Below are 24,066 nucleotides of genomic sequence, written 5' to 3' on the forward strand. Positions count from 1 at the left end.
CTGATTAAAACGACTGGCCTGGTTGTTTATCGTGCAGAGGATCTGATCATTTGTCCAAGTTCTATTCAGGATGTGAACCTGGATCAATACGAGCCCCGCAGGTGCCAGCCGGCTCCTCCGCAGCGCTTCCCTAACAGGGTTAACGGGGCTGGTGGTAGACCAAGACAGACAAGGTCAGGTCACCTCACGCTTTATTCTAAACAAGCACTTAAGAGTGATGCAGCTTAAAGGAGCGACTCTCTCTTTCCAATAAAACAGGCTGTGTTGAGCAGTAACGCGTGCAGGCTGCGAGCTATGCTCTCGCCTCAGTGCAGTAAACCAGTCACTTGTTCAACAGAACCTGACACGGCTCATGAAAGCTTCGGGATCAGCAAATTGTTACACAGCCCACTGCTCCTTCCAATTAATAATTTACCCTTCGCCCTGTCCTGGAGAAAACAAACCCTTTGCGCTCTCGCCACAGGACAACAACAAAAAAGCAATCAGAGCAAAAGTGGACATTTATCTACAGTACACACCGATACACAGTGACCTGAGTATAAATAAAGCCACAACTGCACTGTATCACAGACATAACACAGAAAAGTAGATCAGTCACGGGCAAACAACATAGCCACTCAAAAAACAGTGTCAACCCGATAAAAAAAACTGTTACCACAGCTAATTTGCACACATTGATTTCCTATTTTCAATTATTAATTCTAATTAGGATGAAGTAGAATGTGCCATGGGGCAACAGCTGTCGATGTGAAGGGGTGCGGTCACAGAGCGGAGACTGATGCACATTCATGTAATGCCAATAGGGGCACCCCCATCAGCCTCATGAGAAAGTCAAAGAATCCTCAGGGCAAAATTTCATGAATGTTGATGCAGCTGTGTGTGTTAAAAATTCAGATGTGCACAGACATTTTGTCAACAGCAGAGAGGAAGCAACTGAAGAAGGGCGTTTACTCAAGTACCATATTTAAGTCCAATTTTGACATACTAATCCTTCACCTGAGTATTTGCATTCAGCGCTACTTTATAATTCTACATATAGGCTGAGGCGGAGATTGAACTTCAAAGCTGCACTGTGGAACATCTGTGTTGCGCTGGAAGCCAGTCGTTTGTTTCTGTTAGCAGACTCCATATCTAAACTAACATTCACTACTCTTGCTCTCTGTTAGCGGAGCTGAGAGAGACACTTAGACAAGGCACTCGAGAACGAGCACTTGAGAAGTCACATCCTTTGGACTGTCACGGAAAATCTGAATAGAGTCCTTCACAAGGAAATCCACAGTCCAGCAGCATTAAACAACTTAATCAAAGAACAAATTGTCTCTTGAGAGAGACGAGGACGGGCTAATTGTTCATGTCATGTTACAATCTGCTCACATATGGCCAATAAAACTAATAGATGTAAATTGCTACATAGAGCCTCTTTAACATCACAAACACTAACTCAGTTAATAAAATAAGATGCACTGTCATTTAAAGAACTACCAAACTGTATATAAAGGAGTTGAAATAGTCCTCAACTTGACCCACTACATTAAAGTACTACTTACATATTAATGAAGAAATAATTATGCGCCTATGATATCTAACACTGGCAGGGGCGATTCTGCATAATGAGGGTTTCTTGCCAATACTTATGTACTTTTGGTTGAATTAGTTCATGAACGGAGGCCTATTACTTGTAATGGGGAATTCTGCCTGTCAGTTATTTCTACTTTTACCCGAGTAAATGATCTGACTACCCGAGAAAGCCCGAGCTGATGTATTATTTGTTCATATTTACACTTGATATGGTAAAAAATAACAAAACAAATAACTTAACCTTGAAAAAGGTGTTCCATTTACAGTCTTTTAAATGCAAAAGGATGAAATAAATGACATTATAGATTCCCAAGATTGCTTGATGAAACAGAAAATAAACATCAAATCAAGATGAGAAGAAGACACTGTCTCCTCTGTCTGAAGAGAAAACCAACGTGTATGTTCAGTGTCACATGAAACACTCAAGTACAGTTAAGTCCAATAAATCATGATGTCTTAATGAACCGGGCTGAATTATCACCTCTGTTATTGGATAACTACAGAAGTCCTACTGCACCAGACATAATTCTCTAATTAAGGTACGTGAAGCAGAACAATAGCCCCTCAGAGTTGAATTCAGAATAAAAGACAATGCAGGTGTGACATTACACCGCCAAGTGAAGGACTGCCATAGTTTTATTAGTATAACATATAACAAAGTTGTGTAAAATCGGAGAAATGATATACATTGTTTTGTGTGTTGCTCTTGCATTGACTTTTTTCACTTTACTTAAAGCAAACACTGACAGATTATTATGATTTATAACCAGCTCGTAATGTATTACCCCTGCTTATAACACAGGGATTTCAGGATTACAGTAACTTATAATCATATTATAATGCATTATAATAATGATTATGATGTGTTTAAAATGTATAACAACAATAAAGATTGTAATACACTTGCACATTATCATTTATCTCTCATCTATCTTCAAATAGTCATAAATCAAAAATTGTGAGTTACAAGCTATTATGAAGTATTGATAAAATGTTTTATAATGTGTAATAATTATTGTAATACAGCACACATTTATGATTGCTTATAACTATAGGCACACTGTTATGCATTACAAGTATGTTTATGATGCATTGCAGACATCAGCGTCATAATGAATTAGGATTAATGTTATAAATCATGCTTATAACTATGATATCACAGTGCTACAGGCACACTACAACCTGTTATGAATGTTCATAATGCGTTATAATGCATTATAGACATTGACTTCATAATAAGTGTTACAGAACAAACTATGACAATCCTTCACTTGATGGCCTCTGCTGTGCTCTGGTACAGTTGCATATCACACCTTTCATTATGAACTCAACTCTGAGGGGCTATTGTTGTGACTCAGGTACCTTAATTAGAGAACTGTGTTTGGCACAGTAAGATTTCTGTCGTTATCCAATAACAGAGACGGATAATTCAGCCCAGTTCATTAAGAGATCACGATTTATGCTATTTCACTGTACTTGAGTGTTACATGTGACACCGCATAAACATGTTTGTTTCTCTCCAGACAAAGGCAGTCATAGGTGAATCTAGGACTTGCTACCAGGGGGTGCGAGCTTGAAACAGATTTTTTAAACCAGTTTGTTTTAGCATCAACATGACATCAATTATCTATGTATGCGGCAGACTGCTGTACTGAAAATAGTAGGTTTTAAAAGCAGGTTTTGTTTTGGTGCATAACCAAACAAAGCCACAAATATTAACACCAGTGCAGCATGTGTACAGGCAATATCACATCCTGCAGCTGTCAGGCTGAACTCCAGAGTAGCTCGCTGCAAAGTACTTTCAGTATCACATGACAGAAAAACATTCATATCAGCATCCAGTGTCCAGTGTATGAATCATTTTTAAAAGATACGGTATCTAGATCTACATTTTTTCCCTAATGGGTCGTATGTGATCTTTGATCATCAAAACAGCAGGAGCTGAGGAGCTGAGACAGTCCAATGTAGATGACTCCAGTTACAGTATGTGCCACGACTTTCTTTATCTGAAAATAAACCTCAGTATCAATTACCTAAAGTCTTCTTATTACCAAATGTCCAACCCTCTTTATGCTTGAAACGTGGGTGTTAGAACGTGTCACTTTAATGCTTAATTGAGAACAGCGGTCAGTGGCAGTTACATTCTTCTGTTTCTCACTCCTGCAGCGCAATTCAACTCATATTTCTACCATTTTTAGGTCATGTGGTGAGCAGCTTCTATTGAATATTTTTGTTTGTTCTCATAACTACAAATGCAACTAAACATGAAACCAGAGGATGTAACTATATTTTGTCTTTGAACAGACTTAGAATACAGTCAATAGTTGGTTGTGCTGCAGGAGATGATTGAGATATTTGTTTTGTTCCCCCCAAAGTGAAAATTTAAATCTTTTTGTAACTGACAAATCTGAAACAGCTAAACAGCACATCCACCGTTCTCTGTGAGGGAGTGAGCTATAAGGTTAGGATAGGGCAAAGATACAGTATGATAAAGGAAGATTTTTGGGAGGAGGGTAACTTTATTGCTGCTCTTTGATTGTTAGATTATTGTAAGCTTTAATTGATGGGGGCTGCATCCAAGTTAAAACTTGGTTTGGAACCCTATTATCTGATTTCCATATAATCACTCGACACTGATGACTTGTGCAACAATTCAAGTAACAACATCAACAGCCCTCCAGCTCTTGTAGATTTTGAGCACTGCCCACTTCAAATCATTAAGAGCACCACCAAAAAAACAAAACTCTGACCTGACGTGAAATTACCAAAAGCTTGTTCCAACTCTGGCAGAAAACTGTGTTTGTGCTCATGTACGACAGCCTCACTCATAGCATGAAACTGATAGAGAAAAAAAACCTTTCAGGGCCTTTAAAGGAGATCTATTAGGGTATTTTTTTAATAAGTTCTTGCGCATGTAAAAGGTCTTGTCAGTAGTCCCACCTTTAACTCCGTGACTTTGTGACATCACACTACGTCACCATGTCACACAATTTCATAATTTAATGCCTAGCAGCTAGTTTGACACATACGAATTGATTAAGCACAGCTGCTCTGTTGTTGTTAGGGGTGCTGGCTCAGGCATGTGTGAGCTGACCAATCATAGGAGACTGAGTATTCGGGAGGAGGGGCCTTAAAGAGACAGGAGCTAAAACAGAGCGTTTCAGGCAGAGGGGGAATACAGAGCTGCAACACTCGACAGTAGGAGAAAGTTGATGTGTTTTTTGAGCACTAAAGCATGTAAACCTATTCTAATAGTAACCCAAAATAAAATCATGAACCTGAAAATGAGCATAATATGTCTCCTTTAATATCTTTAATATCTTTTAATATCTTGTCAATCTTACATAGTTAACAGAGTGTCAACAAAACTGCTGTCTTGTAAAGGTTAACACATGAAACAAGTCATTTGGGAATTTAATATAAGACTTTGTATTATTGTTTGTTTGCAGTCAAATATCAGTAATGTGGTCCAGGGCCTAAAGTACATCAAGTACACTAACAGTACTTATTTACAGTACAGTACAGTAACACTTATCTTCAGCCAAATCATAACTTTGAAATTCAAACAAAACTAGAAATCGAAGCAAAACTAGTAAATTCCAGAAAATAGCTGAAAAACTGCAAATTCACCAAACTAAGAGAGTAGCTTACTTATATCATTACATATTCATGTCTTCATGCTACGAATGTCTACAAGCAGACCAGCCATTAAATACAGTAATTTGATGTATAAGTGTTTCTCTCAATTTGATCATTTGAGTTATCTTAAGTTGTACCGTTGCATTTAGTAATAAAGTATTATAATTGGAGTCAAGGAGCATTCAAATTGACCAACACAGAGAGGTGTATGAATGCAAAAAAAAAATTTTTTCTGTTCATACGTCTTTATTTCTCTCCATGCTGTGTTTCTTAAGCAAACAGCGCTTTGTCAGTTGTTTACTCAAACCAATGGGTTTATGTGTCTGACATGTCGCAGCATATGGATCTGTCCCTCACTGTAAACACAAACATGATTTTGTTTAAAGACGGACAATCAGAGTGCCTATCCACCTACGAAATTAATCCCAACAATACAGAAACACATACACACACACAAACACAAGGATAATTGCTTTTTAATGATCTCACATTATGCAAATGCTCATCATGAAGTCATTAATCTTTGGAGGAGTTTATACCTGCCTGGCCAACAGTAATGCCAACAGACTGAGCAGAAAAATACTTTTATTAGCCTCCAGTTACGTATATGTGCAATTATATACCTTAAACCTGCATTTAAAGGACTGAAGAACTGTCAAGAAACAAGCCAAACTATACCAGAAATGTTTAATTTCGACTCTTACAAAACTCCTGCTGGCTCATTGATATTTATCTAAAAACAGACAAAATGTGGTACAGTAGTTTGTTTAATAACCTACCAAATTAGCATGGGATCCTGTGAAATATTTTAAGTATCTGAAAAATAGAAGTTTGAAAAACCACAGCAGTACGTAATGCTCAATTAGATATGAAGCGCAGCAGCACTGAACGGATATATGGCCGCTACAATATGAAAGACCAGAAACAGGAAAAACATCTCCAGCCTTTGATTAACACAGAAAAACTGTAGATTAAGGGTTTTTTTTCCCCTTTATACCATCATTTCTCCAGGATAATATGGACCCTTTGGAGACGTCTCCCAAAAAGGAAAAAAAAAAGGAAATCCTGGAGTTCATCTCAAATGAACTGCTGGCTCTGAAAGCACTGTTGTTCTTTCAGTCTCTGAAACTCGCTAGGCCCATGAATTATTCTCCCCGATTCTCAAAGTCAAAGTGAAGAGAAAAGTATACAACAGCAACTTAGGGAGTATTGTGTGTGTGTGAGAGAGAGAGAGAGAGAGAGAGAGAAGGAGTGTGTGAGAGTGACAAAAAGAGACAGAAAGAGAGAGAGGGAGGGAGAGAGGTACTGTAGTTAAATTAAAGAGGCAGCTAAGAAATGAATCGAGCCATCTGGGAAGAGCAGGAGGTTCCAGCATGGGGTATAAATTCCTGAATCTCAGTCCACATGACGTTTACTATGACTGACAGGACAGCGTTTAAAATTTTTAAAACAAGCACAACGTTAGATTTAATCACTGGTCACTTTTGATTAAAGTGAAGTTGTCTAGTTTGAGGACAAAAGGAAGACACAAGAGAAAAAAAAATCCATCAAAAACCTTATTTCAGAGTCAAAGCAAGGACCAGCGATATTGATCCGTGGACCTTAACCCTCTTTTTGTTCCATTGCGGAGGGCGATTTTGTCATTCATACTACAGTATGCCTACGCCTGGAATGGAAGTAAGTCCCAGGAACATGTCCCAGAATCACAATACGAGCCAATGTTTAAAGTGCGAGGCTGACAGAATCACATGGTGTCAAGTTTCTTTGCAAATCTAATTTCTCAGGGGGGATTCATCACTTTGAGGATGCGGGTGCCTGAACCAGTAAGTCAGCATTTTCTGTCTTTTATCCATCTAAACTCAATTGAAAGGTCTTAATGAAGTGCGCGCTACAGGACACGATGAACTCCTACAGGTCTGCTTGTCGGCTCAGACTTAACATTGTATTGGCCGACGACACATGTTCAGCTGCTCCGTGCAAAAAAGACAATTTCTGCAGCATTGACCTTGTTTTTGTTATATTTCTTTTTTTCAGTTTTACAACTAATTTATGATCAGTTTCTGCACAACACAGATTGGTACCCTCATGTATGCATCCCTGTGTTCGGAAATTATTACATTTCCTCTAAAATTTCCTTTGATCCTTATCATTCAGATGCCCTTTTGTCGATGTTTAGATCCCAAGCTACATCTCTTTCTTCCACTTACTGAGCTCTAGCTATGCGATAGCGTCTCTTTGCATTTTGTCCTTTTCCTTTTTCCTCTATGGCAAAAGCCACCAATTTAATTGAATTTCTGGGCTTTTAATGTCTGCTTTAGTCTAATCAGAGCAAAGGAGAGTAGAGTTGTTTATCTCGACCTTGGTAGAATTAGCAGAGGGTATTTGTAGAGATGTTAATGCTTTGAAAAGAAAGCACAAACAATTCTGCAAGATCGTAACCTGGGCTTCTATTGATCAGCTAGTTAAAGGTGCTTATACACATTCCAGACTGACGTGCACTCAGGCGTCAGGGGGAAAGCATGGTCTGGTGACAAAATGTTGTAAACTCACACCAAAGACACACAACACTCTACAGTGATTCACAGACCAAAGCCTGCCTTTTACATAAAACAATGCCAGTGTTGACTAATACATTTTATATGAGTTGACCTAGCTTCCAAGTCTTGCTCTGTTTTGTGACTGTATAATATTAAGATGCTGGCACTGGATGATTCATCAGTCACAGACAGTGGAAAGATAGGGCTGCCACTAAAGTAGGATGCAGGCATACTACTATCTCACACAAACAACATGCAATATAACCTTCTGAGAGGGTGGCACGACTGCAGGCGAGGCAGAACACAGTGGAATGCAAAATACAACCCCAAATACCCTGGGGCCTGGAGGCAAATTTGATTAAAAGTTTGTTTTTCTTCACTCTCAACAAACGGAGGAGCTCGTCGATGCGGCACTGACAGTTAATTGGACTTGGCAGGGCCACGAGTTCATTCGTCAGCATTGTGTGGGGCTTGCCTAGGAGGAGCAGGACAATCGATGTCCCTGAGGACGGCCTGTAATCACTGCAACACTCCAATGAAGTCCAGGGTTAAACATCAGGAGATTGCAGGTGCACCAGAGGATCTGAGAAAGACTGCTAATATGCTCCCCACTCCCCAAGCAAACCAAGGACACTGCAACACAGCACCCAAAGGACTGTGATGATCCTGAAGAACAAAATTACATCTCAAGCTGTTATTCCGATTTTTAAATTATCATGAAACCAAGGTCCTGAGTGGTGATACTGGTGTCAATAACTAATGTTTTGCAAATGAAATAGTACATGAGACTTTGCATGCATGTAGCCTTGATCAGGGCTCCTGCAAGAGGTTATATGTTCAGTCTGACAATTAAACGATTAACAGCATATGAAAGTAGAAAAACACAACATTTTTTCCTCTAATATTTGCATTTTCCTTGTGATTTACAGTATGTGAAGGTGTTTCTAGCCTTGAAAAAAAACAAAAAAAACAAGAGAAAGCACTTTGGTTGAACTCATCATTCTATGTGCAACTAATTATTGGGGGTCACAAATAGACAGTGATTTGTTTTAAAGGAAACTTTTATTTTTGTCCTTCCCTTTAATGTTCTTGTGCATGTAAAAGATCTTGAAAGTCAATAAGGTCAACGTCCGAACCGACAGAAGCCCCTCTCTCCCACAGATAACACTGCTCCTGAAAGGCCTCGTTAGTAGTCCCGCCTTTAAATTCTGTGACTTTGTGACTTAAAGCTATGTCACCATGTCAAATATAGTCATAATTTATGCCTAGCGGCTAGTTTGGCAAGTTATAATGGAATTAGCACAGTTTCTCTGCTGTTGTTAGCGGTGCTGGCTTGCGCAAGCTGACCAATCAGAGCAGATTGGGTATTCGGGAGGAGGGGCCTTAAAGAGACAGGAGCTAAGACAGAGCGTTTCAGACAGAGGGGGAATACAGAGCTGCAGCACTGGACGTTATGAGAAAACTGATGTATTTTCTGAACACTTAAAAGCATGTAAATTTATTCTAGTAGTATCCCAAAATAAAATCATGAACCTGAAAATGAGCATAATATGTCTCCTTTAAGGGGTCACAAGCCAAAAAGCTGGGGGCCACTGGTCTAGATCAGTGGTTTTCAAGCTGGGGGTCGAGACTCAACCAAATCTAAGGAACTGTGAGAAAAAATCTCCCAAAAATTATGACTTTCTTTCTCACTCTCTTTCCATTAACTCTTCAGGCCTCTCAAAAGGTTTCACAAGAAGCACTGCTTTGCTTTGAAGACTCACAAGTCAAAAAGGATGTGCCACTGGCCAAAATAGAAAAATATGTCATTAAAGACTGAGAGGAAAAGATTTGGCACTGCTGGACTTACTTCACCAGTCGAAACCGAGCGGCGTTTTAGCACCGCGGCCGTCTAAAGCTGCTGTGTGGAATTATGCCACACACTGAAGCGTAGAAAGGTCATCAAAAGCAATGATCAATAAAAATCAATTGAATCTGTGGAAACAAACTTCATAAACACGGCGACGGACCACAAAATCAAGTGTGACTTATAGACTGTGAAATGAGCCTAAAACAGCTTTGTTCTACATTAGTATTCAGGAGATATCTTATCTCTCTAAACTGTTATCATAGCATTTCAGCTATTTTAGACACACTGACCTTCTCTTAAGGACAGAAGATAAGGCTTTTTAATGTCCTTATTAAATCAAGCCATCTATACAGACTCTCAGAGCTGGGTAGTGTGTTCCAGGAGCCCTTAACTCTTCCTCTCATACTGACTAATAAGCATCACAGTGATAATGACCACTGGGACTGGATGTTGTAACTGCACTGTTTAAATTATTTTATCATCCAAACCGTCACCACAATATGTCATGATATTCACCTGCTTTTTCTGCTGAGGTTATATGCATGGGAAGAAAGAAAGCACTCAAATTCACACACACACACACACAGAGACAGCCACACATTTTAGGCAGTCTCCCAAAGGTAATGGAGCAGTGAGCTCTTGGGGAACAATAAATCCTGGTTAATGGGATGGTACAAAAATCTTCAGAGCCGGCAAAGTCAATCTGCATACCGAGCCAATGAGGCTTATATGTACAGAAAAAGTTATAAAGACATGTATGTATGTATGTGTATGCGTGTGTCTGTGTGGCGCCTAATATTAATGCAAAACCTCTTCAAAAGATCGTTTTTCAGTCAGAATATCTGAATAATATTCAATTCACGATCGACACACATCTGTGTGTGTGTATGTGTCGTCGGCAGTATAGAAGGCTACAGTCAGCTGCGGTGCGTATGCCACAATTCATTCCATGGACTCACTATCAGTCAGTTGAAGTCTCGGTACAGTGATTTACACCCCACATAAGTCACATGAGTCACTAAGAGACATGCAGGGAAAGATCTGAGAGGCATGCTGCCACATCTTGAGAAATCTCTGTCAGAGCCTCGGCAGTGTCATCCACACAGTTCAATCTGTTCTGCTTAACAGCCAACACCAGTGCTAAACTCAAACCAACAGTTTGTCTGTAAAGTCTGTAAATTCTTAGCGACTACGACTGACTACGATCAAAGAGGTGATTTAGTAAATCCCGTTGCACCATTAAAGGTGCAATATATAAGAATTGGTGACTTGTCGAAAAGATACTCAAAACAAATAGGGGGCAGCATATCACCCAAATAATAGCTAACTGCTGCTAAGTGTAGCTACAATTAGCTAGTTAGCTCAGTTAGCCGCGCAGCTAGTGATCCACACTGGGAACTCCAAGCTCTGGGAGAGTGTTGGTGTTTACACCACTAGCACAGGAGCCTTAGACCGAGACAAGCAGGGGCTAGCTGGCTGGTTAGCAATATATAGATGCCATAATGTCAAAACTGTTATTTCCTCACCTTCTGTTGATAATTTGAATTATTTTGTATCATATTCATAACCTATTGCACCTTTAAAACTTCAAAATACCTCAGCTAGTGAAGACTTACAGGTACAGAAAAAAAAAAAATAATAATTATATGTAATGTGTATATATATATATATATATATATATATATATATATATATATATATATATATATATATACACATATATATATATATATATATATATATATATATATATATATATGCAAACATGGAGAAATATGTGTGTCATAGTAGTATTTATACAGTTTAGAGTGATAGATCTGAACAAACCTCATCGTTATTTGGTCTTTTTAATCTATTTGCAAAACATTTTGGCTATATTGTGTTTTTTGAGCGTTACAATTCAAAAATCTTCCCAATGTACATGTTTATTAAACAGTGTCCTGACAGATAGGTCAACCATATTTCATTAAAATACCTTTGACTCAGCAATCCAGTTCATAGATTAACAAGCTAATGTAAGCTTTGACAGTTATGTAATGATTGCATGTTGTACTTACTTATTATATAAATATTTAACAGTAACTAATCACTATGTAAGAATTCATTTTTGTCAACTCATTTTTAATTTGTCATGCGTGAGGTTTGGTTCAGCTCAACCTCCTCATTCATTTCAATGAGACCTGTCTGGCGCTGCAGCAATGTTGTAAAATCCTGTCATGGACTAACATAAACCGCTGTGCAGGGTTTTGATGACTGATAAGCATTTAAAGTAATTGATTTGCTACTCCTGGATCGTATTTGATTGTCATACTGTATCTTAAACAACACACCCCCACTGACACAGCCCCTTAATGTTGAGATGATGCAGGGCTGCTTTTTGGTCTGAATGCAAAAGAAATCTACACTGATGAACATGTGATTACATGATACGATTAAGTTCAATAGAAACTGGTGCGACCGTTCCTCAGTACAATATGGAGACAGAAAAAAGCTGATATCTCAATGAGCATGAACTCTGCGCTGTGGAGAAAATAAATAAAACTGTCACATACTTGGCAATACATAAACTGACTGCAACACTCCCCGGGAGCTCAGTGTACTATACAACAACAAAGCTCTGTCAATGCAGGACGGCTTCATGGATACACAGAAAACACACAAACATGCGCATACAGACTAGTAAGTAAGTTACATGAGACACTATAGATTGGTCCATCTCCTGTCCCCTCGAGAAATATCATTGCCTGTGTGCTTTGATCAGCCAAAACGAATGAGGCAATCGGCATCGACTGTTACAAGCAGCAAGGAACCCCTTTCAGAGCGAAACAGTTAGAATATTCATAGTTCTCCGAAAATGTCTCTTCTACACGGTTGCATAATGAGGAATTCAATCGATTTAGACTTCTTTGTAAAAGGTGGTGTGGAGATCAAATCGCATTCTTCCAGTTTTTTGGGGCCATCATCTCAAAGAAACAGGACTTGTTGCTTTTTTACACTGACATTGAAAAGGCACACACACACACACACACACACACACAGACACGCACAAATCTTAAATTCTCTATCTGTAAGATTAATGAAGAGAGAAAGTTCTGAGAGTAAAGTATGGAGACATGTGGAGTGATGTGTGGTGAATCTGTGTGTGCAGCTCTGTCCCGTTCAGTGTAATTCACAGTCTCTTGGTCTTTGACAGCGATGCATGTCAATGTCCTGCTGCTGTGGGATTGGAGAGGAACCATCTGGCACAGTATTTACACATAACTCTCAGAAGTGCGTACTTCTGAGGATAATGTGTAAATACTGTCAACGGGTGCCAGAGGGACTCCTCACAAGGGTGTTTTTCAAGCCAAAGTGAAGTTTAACTGCAGGGTTTTGGTCTAGTTGCTCCTTCATATTGTGTCTGGAGCAATGTCATCTATAATGAAATAAGCTAATGAAGCTAAAGGATATTATCTCCTCTTGACCCAGCCCCACTTCTCACTTCAAGGCAATGAGTTGAATATCTAATAAAACCAATCACTGAGTTAAAACCTTAATAATGAATAATCTGACTGATTTAGTTGACAATTAACTTTAAAATAAGTAGCATGTAGCGGCTGCGCCTGGTGCAATATCCCATAAACAAATGTTCATAGGCCACATTCATCAATTAACCATGTGTGTAGCACCCGCAGCAGTGGCTGACTTCCCATTTGAATACATTAGGGAGGAATATGTTACCTCATGGACCACGGCTGACCAACCACATTAGATTTGGCTATTAAGTGTGATAGATTTCTTCTCAGAACGCAAAGGATGCTTTGTGGTTAACAAAGCTAAACTACTCCTTGGACTTTCCAGATACTTATCTTGGTAGCATTGATTTTTAGAATAATCTGCACAAGTGGGTAAACGTCTCCACCACAAGAGCTCCAAGAGGGGCAGACACTAAAAGCTCCAGATTTATGCACATTTCTTCTCCCCGAGCACTGGGATCATGTCATTATCTGGCTGAAGCATATGAGATCAATGACAGCGCTTCATTGCACCTAATATTTTACAAGTGATGGCAGTCATAGCTAAATATACCTTGTACACGCAACATCTATCTTTATCATTCTCTTCATTTGAAAGCTGTTATTACTAAAGCACATATGTGGTGACCCTGTGTGACAGACTCATCAAAAGGGATTAAATCACGAGGGCTGAAAAGTACACAGCAACGGAGGCAAAGTGACGGGGTCATTTCTCTGAGACTTTAGAAGTAGAAAGTCTACTTTCAAACACAAGAAACTCATAAGATTCTAAAAAAAACTTGATATAGTTTTCATTCAATAAACTTATAATATTCTGCAAAGATTTGATTTACCACTTCATCTCATACTGTGCTGTTCTTTTTACTGCAGCATATACTATATTTGTTTCAAACTACAACCAATAATATCACTTCTTTGGCGAAACCCAGTATTATACTTTAGTAGAGTAAAATGACTAAAGACATACTGTTCAGTCCCATAAGTGGAGCTCCATCTATCTGACTTGCCTTTGCAAAAATTGCCGCTGTCTCTGTTTTATTGAGTCTAATATTTTTTCATCCAGTTTCTTTTATTTACATGGTGGAAATCCTACTGAGAAAAAAATGTTGTTTTTCAAGACAAACCCTACTGACAGAACAAATGTAAACACGAAGGCACAGAGAAGGCGAACATGGTACATTTCAATATAAAAAGAGAGGAAGGCAAAGCAACAGAGAAAAAAACACAAGCACAACAGAGAAAAAGTGACAAAAACAAACATTAACAGGTACATGTCACCACATTGTTTTAATGCCCCGAGCTGTTAAATGAAAAAACTCATTTCATGACATGTGATCAGAGAAACATGTTCAAGGCCACGTTCCACAAACACAACACACAGGCATTAGAGCAATCACACCAACCAACAACAACCATTAATCATTCATCACTCTGTTGGGAAAACACAACCTCAACTCAGAATGCTCCAAATCCACATGTGAGAGATGTAGAACGAGACAACATTTGCAAACAACGGTAAACAGCAAACATCCTGTTTTGCTGTTCTATCTGTGGTCCACATCCACCAGTGCGTCCTTGAGATAAGTCTAAAGACACACCAGGACTCCAGGCAGGTCACAAAGAGGGTCTGGTCTCAGTGGGACTGTTGCCTCAGGCCAGGGGAAGAGGATGAAATGTTTTCTGGATACAGCAGGTGGACACCAGCAGGTGAAAAAACAGGCGGTATTTTACTTCAGCCTTCACCACCGCTCCTAACACAACTCACTGAATCTCTCCCACCTTATCGCCTTCTCTGTTCTGGCCACAAACAGTCCGACTCTTTATTTTCACCACCTGACCCATATACAAAACTGCTTCCTGGTGGGTGCTGCTCCAGAAACGAGGTCCAAGCCTTTGATCCAGCTCCAGATCGCTGGCTGAAAGGCTGTCACTTCAGCTTTAGGCTGCTCAGCATCCCACGGCAGCTCTTCATCTCCAAGCCTGGGCGACACACTTTTTATCACATTCACACATCCTTCATCATGTGACCAGCTCATTCTTCCCTCTCACCAGCTACTGTGTTGGGGAATTGGCTTTTATCAGAGCACAAATACCTCAACTCAAACACAATGCTGGTAAAATAAACAGCAAATAAACCATGACATTGATTGTGTTGGAACTGAATAGATGTTAATGTGTGTTTTTCAGCCCACCATGATGGCTCTATCCACTTACAAGACAACCACTGAAGCTCACGTCACCTATCTGAGCTGGGTGAAACTAAAATTTACAGTGCAAGACAAAAAAAAAACATGCTGAACCATTTACATGAAGGAAAAAGAGGGCAGATTTAATTTAAAAATTGGCACGCATTCCTCATTTCTACAGATGAAAGCTCGTAAATGAAAAAGCCTGGAATCATGCCTGGTATGGAAATCTAAAAGTTATGAATAATGCCTCTGTCTCAATCATCAAGTCTGTTTTAATAAGGTGGATTAGCCCAGCACCTGCAGGCTGAAAGGCATGCACGGCTGCACTCCTAACCAACCAAGAGTGGGACAAGAGTCCCCCAGGGCCCCTGAACCTCACATCCTCCCTGTTGGACCCTCACCAGTCTGTAGGAATGAGCAGCAGCAAACAGCTCAGGCTTGTCATTTATGCCCATGAATCCACCAGCAATGGGCCGGCGGTGCAGCGAGAGCAGCTGATTTACACACAGTTGCTAATCAGGGAATGGCTCTCTTGCTAATGAAAACTCATAGATCTATACAATAACACTGCTGATATGGTTTTAGCTCCCATTACTCATTCTTAAATATGCAATAGGGAGTAACAGTTAAATGCTACAGGGGGCAGACAGTTGAAGAATTTGGGGTCAGAAATGTTGACGCAGAAAACGGTGACTGGGTCACTGCACGTTCACTATTTCTCTCCAGACATAAATATCACAGAGGAGTAAATAGATTCTTTCCTCCGGCGTGGCCTCAGTGACGCTCCAGCTTTCAGCTGATTGCAGGATGGATATGCCTAACTCCACCCTCCCATCCCTCCTGGAGTCCAGCTCTGGGAGCTGTGAGGAAACCCCAGTAAACAGAAAGGCCAGCACAATGGTTTGTGTCAGCCTGGCATTGATTCACCTCTTCACTGAACAAGTCATAGGCACCAGTCTAATCATGATTAAGACCATAACAGGGAGCTCAGTAGACACAGGGGGGGATGCAACCATCCATCCATCCGCTATATTCATCAAGCAAATCACTTCCACTTCCAGCAAATGAAAATGAATTCATTGTGACTTACCTGTTCCATTGGCTTTGTGTGCTAAGAAGAGAGGATACAAAGCTGAGCAGCTTTGAGATAGACGCACATCGAGGCAAAACAGTTGTAGGATTCAGAGTAAATTCTTACAGACTAACAGGCTGTGAAAGCCATTTAGGAATAAATGAGTCTAAGTGCCTGAATGCTGGTTTAAAGGAGTAAAGCTCACTCACCACTGGAGCAGTCCAGTCCACCCCATCCAGGCTCGCACTGGCATGTATCAGGAGACACACAGCGGCCATGGACACACTCCTCTGTACAGAAAGCTGAGACACAGAGAGACAATCACTCATCAGTGTAGTATATAATTGAGTTAACACGCACACACACACACAGTGTAAAACATCATTAAACCACCAATAAACAGCATAATGAAAAGCACCAAGATAACAGCTGAAAGAAAATGGGCCATAAAATTGAACACTCAATATCTCCCTAATACCATCAAGGGACTAAATCTTAGCCATGGCACTCATATTCAACATCCATCTCCACTACTTGACACTTGGCTAAATGATTTTTTAGGAGATTGAGTCTTTGGTCAACATCTCTGTTTATCACATAGCTTAACTCCTCACAATGAGCTGTTATCAGCAGGCTGAGCCATGAAGGAACAAGCTGTAAATCCCTTCTAATTTGATCAGCCAGTGCTTTGTCATACAGTGGTGCTTTAATGTAGCAGGTCCAGGCACCGCAGTGTTTACTAAGTGTGCAGTTTTCTTGATCATTCATATTGAGCAACACGGCACCCGATTGATTGGGTCGGCATCAGTATGCCTGGGAGCGTGTTCACAAGAGTTGGAGGTTTGGTTCAGCCGGATAATAAAGTGACCTACGTGGAGGGGGGGGGGTTTCTGCCACAGTGCCAGTTTTTTTTTTTTTTGTGTGAAGCCAAGAAAGAAAAGTACGACAAAAATAAGCACTTAGCATGAATAAATCTGTGGCAGCCAAGGTCATCTGGCCAGCAGGGTTAAGACAGGCAGGCTCTTATCTGAGGAATGAGAAAGTCAGGCCAAAATGAAGAGAAAGAAACCCTGCCTGATGGGAATCAGCAGTCCACTATCACGGCCTGTGGAGGGATGATACATAGTCCAAGGACAGCAGAGCAGGCAGACAGACCATCGCCTGAACTGATCCAACATTTCATCCGAGTGCTCCTTCTTTTTTTTGTTCTTTATTTTTGTCTTGGGTTATGATCAAAAGTGCAAAAAGGGCAGCAGGACAGCATCCGTTGGGGTTTTTAAACAACAACAGCCCTGGAGCGATTTTGCTGCTCAGTGTGCAGCACTACGGCGCTCATCCTGCAGGCAGAGAGGTCAGCAGAGAGCTGGATGCGAGCCTGAACAGTGCTACTATAGATTATCACTCAATCAGGCTTCGATTAGGATCCGCTGCCTGCGGGAGAGGTGCAGCGGGAGAGGAGAAAGAGGAGTGAATCCCAAACACCCACAAGCCGGTGCTAATCGCAGAAATGCTCCCAAGGCAAAAATGGTAAACCTAGAGATTGAAAGATAATTTAGGGAAGATTTCTGAGAATCAGTGTTCTGGCAGGAAAAAACGCCTAATTACAGTAAGCCAGCGGAAAAGAAAAGGGGGCTTGAACATTTGTGCTGACGAAGGTGTGAGATTGACTACATGTAATCAATGAGTCCACCGTATGCAGAGTATTCAAACAGGAGAGGAGACGAATTCAATGTCACCACGATGAGTTGATTTCGTTTACTTTCAATCAGCAAATTCTGATCAGCGAGAACAGGGAAATGCAAATGTGTCACATCCTTTAGAGGAAAAAAAAAAGAAATATGGAAATGAAGTTTTGAATATGGGAGAAAGGATAAAGCGCTCCCTTCTCCTGAGATCTGAACCGGTGTACTGAAGGGATGGCATAATAAAGTAGGAGGTAGGTCTTTCATTTTAATTGAAATTCATGAATCACTCTGCTTAACTCATGTCTAAGGAATCTGTTGGAAAATTGAGTCTTTCATCTAGATAAAAGGCCAATCTAACTCATTATGCAGAGGTGTTATCAGAACAGGGAACAATGGAGCTAATTGGTGATTGTCATGCAGTGTTAATAAATTTAATATTCTTGCCCAGTCGAACTACAATCTTTTAAAACGTCTGATAAAATACATCTGTATAGTCTCTAACTGTTTTCCTCCCTGCTTTTGGAGAGCCCTGCTGCAGTCAGGAACAAAAAGACTACCACCATAATTCTGTTTGTTTATGATTTTAATAATAGTAGTGTTTTGCAGAACACTTATAGTGAAAGTAAAGTGAGAAAAAAAAAAAACGTGGAACGTGGTGATAAATCAATCTAAGAGATACAGTATGCCCACAGAACACATCAAACAACTCCCTCCAAAGCTTCTTCCACATGCCTCTGTCGAGCACAGCGATGATTTTATTTTAAAACTGTGGCTTTGAAGCATTAAAAAATGCAACAAAGCCAAAATGAAATCAAAGGCACCAAATTCCTTTCTGGAGAAAAATCTCATCATCTTCCTGATCATCAAAACCCAAATGTGAAATGTGCTAGCGTATTTCTGCCTGAAACTTTATCAAGACCCAACTAATTCCGCCGCCAAAGTCATTTTTAGAATTACACTGCACCAGTGGACAGACGAGAGTCATGCAGGAGTCATCCGGCCTAAATGCTGTGCAAAAAAAAAAAAGAGGGACTCATCGCCCTGCAGTGCCTGTCAGCCTCTGAAGATATTAGGAGCTGTTGTCATTAGCGTGTTCCCCTCACTTGCTCGTGCACAACTGTAATAATCATGCTTATTAGGGGGGAAATGAGTTCTTCACATCCTCTACATGGGCTAGTTACAGATTAAGGTAATGACTTATGACAGATCAAAGGTCACAGAATTAATAAAGACCTCTAGTTGGAAACTTCAAGCGCTAATTAAAGTGGAACAGATCAAAGTTCAACTTATCGTGGAGTGCTTTGAGAAAATGAAACAATCGTCTCCAAAAGACACGATGAAACAAGAGAACAAACAAATAAAACGCATCCCTTAAAGATAATGCTGTTGATCTGGTGTTAGAAGTATTCTCCTTTTGTGTGTTTGTGTGATAATTTTGGTTTATTCAAGGTCTTCACATCCCCAGATTCATTTAGCCGCCTCTCATTGGAGCTAATGTGAGTGTTTATGTGCAAATACACACACACCCAAACCCACACACACAGGCAGGATTAAAAGGCAAACACTCTGGAAGCATTTTTTGACTTTTAATGACACAGACTTCACAGAGGAACCCACAGTAAACTAACAATACAACAAAGTGTCCTGAAATAGACAACTTGAGTTAATTTCGGGTCGATTTACTCCATACGGCCCCCCTTTTGTCACTGCATGCAAAACAGCTCGGGGAGTACAAATCTCTTAATCCTGGTAGTGAGAGTGTGAGGATTAAAAGGGGTGGAACAGCTTGCAAAGGCAGCAGAAAGCAAAACTGCCCTCTCGGCCCCGATCAACTCAGCCTCCCCACTTCACCTGAAAGAAGGTCAAAGGGGAGGCCGGCTGATCTCGCTCTCAGACAGACGTTATATCAAAACAAAAACCTATTGTTCATACAAAGTGAAGGGTAGATCTTAGGTGCACCTCCACAATTTGCAGAATCACCTGGTTAACACCCTGGGAGGACTGTTAATGAACAAATAGCTCCATTGTCAGTCAAATGAATACATTATTGATCAATCTGTGCCTCCCTCTTCAAGAACCCCCAGATAATCACACCGGCTCTTATTCTTTGCTGGCTGGCTTCCCGGTGCTCTGCTGCCCTGAGGCTAGTCGAGCCTAGACAAGGACAAGCTCGGCTGTGGTCAAAGAGCGTACCCACATGGCTGCAGCCACTGTATCAGCGAGTCCCTCGTGTTGTGAAAGATCTAGGAAAATATTAAAGTGTGATTCTCATCTTATTTAAAGGGAATAAAACATTAGGTAAGGCGAGAGAATCAAAAAAACTTAACTCTCAGAAGCTATGTTCTGTCTTTATTTGGCCAACATGCAAAAATATTCAGTTTGATGTGTGTGAATAAAAATAGAAATCAATGACCATTAATGAAACTAAAAAAAAAATTACAGTAAAGGATTGTTATCAGCATATTGCTACACTTCAGCTTTAACGGCTTCTGCTCTTTTTATGTTATTGAACTCTAGTGTGGTTTTATGGGGGGTGCAATACCTACTAAGTCTCTAACCGCGACCCTCTTGGCTCGTTAATTTTTCTCATTGTTATACAACTTCAATTAAATTACTCTTGCTGGAAGAGCAAAGCAGAGAGCAGTAGGGTTGTAAAATACTGCGCCTTCATGTTAAATCATGCTCAATAGAAACTGAGTAAATTCACATGGATGATGGCATGTTAACAGGAGCGGTGTTTGTGATAAAGAGGATCAGACCAGAGAGGGAGCGACAGAGGCATGGCCGGGCGGCTGCAGGCCACCCACGGTGACGATCAATCCTAATATTTCCTCCTTTTCACAGAATTTCCAGCAGACATAACCTGAATGCCATCACTGAGGACAAAGGAGTTCAATAAAGGATACTCACGAACACACAAGTCTCCGCTCTCAAAGTAACCAGGGCAACACTGTGAGCGGCGCCTATACATGGTCCTTACTCCCCGCCGGTAAGCCGTCTTATAGCTGATCCTGGAAAAAACAGACACACCGAGACAGCTACGTGAGGTAAAGAGTTACCCTTTCTGAAGGGCAAGAAAACATATAGAAGGTAAAACCATGATTTTCTAGGCTTTTAGCACTAAGAATCAAATTCGAGTGAAGTTTGAGTATTACATAAAAATCAGTTTTTCGGAGACAACTCTGTGCACTTATTTAGTTCGATGCCCACAATAAACCTTAATGGAGTAATTAAAACATTTACTCTAAGATGATTACAGTCAGGGTCATCCTGGCTCTGACCACTTCACTGCCACATTAACAAGGAAATTTACTGTGGCCTTCGTGGACTTGGCTCTGAATTTGGGGACAGTAAAGGGCGAGTCACTGATGAAACAAATAAAGGAACAAATAAGGAGACTCCTCCAAACATACCTGTGCCTTGTGCATTTAAACCAGTTGAGGATGTCTGTGCATCTGGTATAATAGATCTGGTCAAACGGATGAGCGTAGGACTCCTGGACGGTCACGGCATAGCTGAAACACAGAGATGTAAAGACACTAAAGGTGGAAAGAAGCGTTGTGCTGTAGCCCAATTTAAAGGTAGTTTTACTTCACTTGACCATTTTATTGTACTTTTTACTTCACTACATTTATCTGACATTTATGGTAACTAATAACATTTCAGATAAAGATTTCCTAAACTTTTTGGCTTGTGACCTCTTACAAAAAGCTGCTGTTAGATGGGGCCCATTGAAACGTTTTAGATATAAGCTGTAAGCTGTTAAACCAAAGAGACATTTCCCCTTAATTGGTTTCTCTTAAATTAGAAGGACAGAAGAAAAGTCCAGAAACCAATAGTTTTGGATCCATTGAACTTAACTCTTAAACTGTATAGACCTTATTCTCAAAGTGGCCATTTTCATCCACGGTAGGAAAATTGAATGGATTGAATTGGTGGGATAATGTAATACTAGGTTATAGTATGTTAGGTTGCAACTTAAAACTTTACTTCATTTTACAGTTTCCCAATTAATCAGCAACTGAAGAGATGATGGACATTCTGCCATGTTTTTTAAGATGCAACATATCTGATAACTCGTTAGCTGACGTTAGCACGATTACATCTTGTGTGTTTCACCTCCAGGTTTAGACAAATGTCCTCAAGATGTGTGTCGATATTTCTGAAGTAATATACTCCTTTCCTAATCGTATCGTATCAAACAGTAACGTTAGCTAAGACTGGTTGAATGCTAAAGTTAGCTGTTGTCTAATGGAAGCTAATCGGTGGTCAAACTTCATGTTTTATCTTGAAATATGGTCCGCTGTCCCTCCAGATAAAACTGTCCATGTTCTTGCTTATCAATCACGAAGTAGTGAAATGCTAGTGAATTTTCAAATTCCCAACATTTATAAGACCTGGAACACAACAGTATGACGACTGAGCTTCCCACAGTAAGAGGAAAATGACCGCCATGTGAATATGGTCTATTGGTGCTTTCACAAAAAATTTGCATATGCCCAGCCATGCTCTGTAGTTTTACTTAAGTAGCATTTTTAATGCAAGACTATTATTTGTAATGTTTACATTGTTGTACTGCGACTTTTACTTAACTAAACGGTCTTAATACTTTCATCAGCTACAGACTCTGCTGGGAATTTAAATTGTCATGCTTGTGGGAGATGTGTGAGGGAAACACAGCTTGTGTCAACGGATACAGTCCCAAATGAAAGTAATATAATAACTTTGATATGCAAAGAAAGGACTTGAAAGGAGCTTTTAGGTGATTCATGTTAGTGATATATGCAGCCAGAGGCAGTCTGAGGATATTGGAGGACCTCAAAGCCATGAACGCAGCTCACTTAAGGAATTCATTTCAATGCCAACAAGGTGGAACCACAATCCCTAAGTACCCTCACCTTGGTCAGGCAATAATCCAGATAATATATCTTCACAGCTTTCTTTCCTCCCCTTTGCATTGAGGAGAGAAATTATTCCTGCTTATTTCTCATAAGTGACACAGCCCGGCACAACTAATAATTATTCAGGTTCTATGGCTGTCGTGATTGATTGGGATGAGAGTACACTGATCAATTTGCCTGCGTATTTCATTTGAAGCTGCAACTCCTCCCATCTCTCAGAGCTTGGCGACTCGAGCCCTGTGAGATCGATACTGCTGTATGGACTCTGAGAAAAGATCTGGAACTTTGGTCAAGAGCACGTGTAGCAGCAGGTACACTGAAAAAAGCTGCAGGATCGACGATGCTGGTGCAGCAGATTCTCTTTAAAAACTAAAATTCAATGTGCTGTGGTAAACACAAGAAGATGATGCTCACCTCTCCCAGTGGCTGCAGACATTGGGGTCATCCGGGTTCAGACTCCATACACCAGTGGTCAAGCCCAGAACAAGCAGCACAGCCAGCAGGGCAACAGATGACCCCATTCTTCACTCTGAGAGAAGGACAGAGAAGAAAAATAGGTGGTTTGGCTGTTGCTTGGATCAGTTCTCATACAGGCCTACCGAGTACTGAATATTATATCTCCAGTAATTCAATCATCTTTTAGTTTAAGTAATTTTGAGATAGGATGATCAATGTACATGCACATGTATATTTTGACATCTCGCCAAGGATAAAAAGGTTGATACCACACTCATGTCTGTACATTAAATATGAAGCTACAGCCAGCACCTGTAAAACTTGTGTAATCTGCACAAAAATAGTGTAAAAACAAGTTGTTGTTTTAAATCAGGATTATGTGCAGAACTGTTTAAAATCATTGGGTAATGAATTAGTGAGCTTTACCTTGTGTTCAGTCTTAAAGCGAGGCAAATTTTAGACGCGGCGCAACTGCGTACAAAGGAAATGGAAAGATGCGAAGTGAATCTAACTGAGGCAAAGAAAAAAAATGCACTTCTACTGTGGCTTTATGTATCAAGACTGGAGGAGAATGGGCAGAAAGGGCCAGAGTACCTGATGAAGCTGTACCTAAACGCACACATGGTTAGTGCATATTGCTAGCTA

At 40.2% G+C, this 24,066-nt stretch overlaps 1 protein-coding gene across 1 annotated transcript in view; it reads right to left on the bottom strand.

Moving 5' to 3' along the window:
* megf11 (multiple EGF-like-domains 11) overlaps positions 1-23,471 on the bottom strand; it is a 55,532-nt gene extending 32,061 nt beyond the window's left edge. Inside the window, exons 1-4 of the mRNA XM_073471795.1 lie at positions 23,380-23,471; positions 21,478-21,579; positions 20,975-21,075; positions 16,589-16,681 (exon numbers count right to left, since the gene is read on the bottom strand). Coding sequence (XP_073327896.1) covers positions 16,589-16,681; positions 20,975-21,035 — 154 coding nt within the window. The 5' untranslated portion in view covers positions 21,036-21,075; positions 21,478-21,579; positions 23,380-23,471. The remainder of the gene's footprint in view (positions 1-16,588; positions 16,682-20,974; positions 21,076-21,477; positions 21,580-23,379) is intronic.
* Between the last annotated feature and the right edge of the window lie 595 nt (positions 23,472-24,066).

The sequence above is a fragment of the Pagrus major genome, chromosome 8 (genome assembly GCF_040436345.1).
Source record: "Pagrus major chromosome 8, Pma_NU_1.0".
NCBI lineage: Eukaryota > Metazoa > Chordata > Actinopteri > Spariformes > Sparidae > Pagrus > Pagrus major.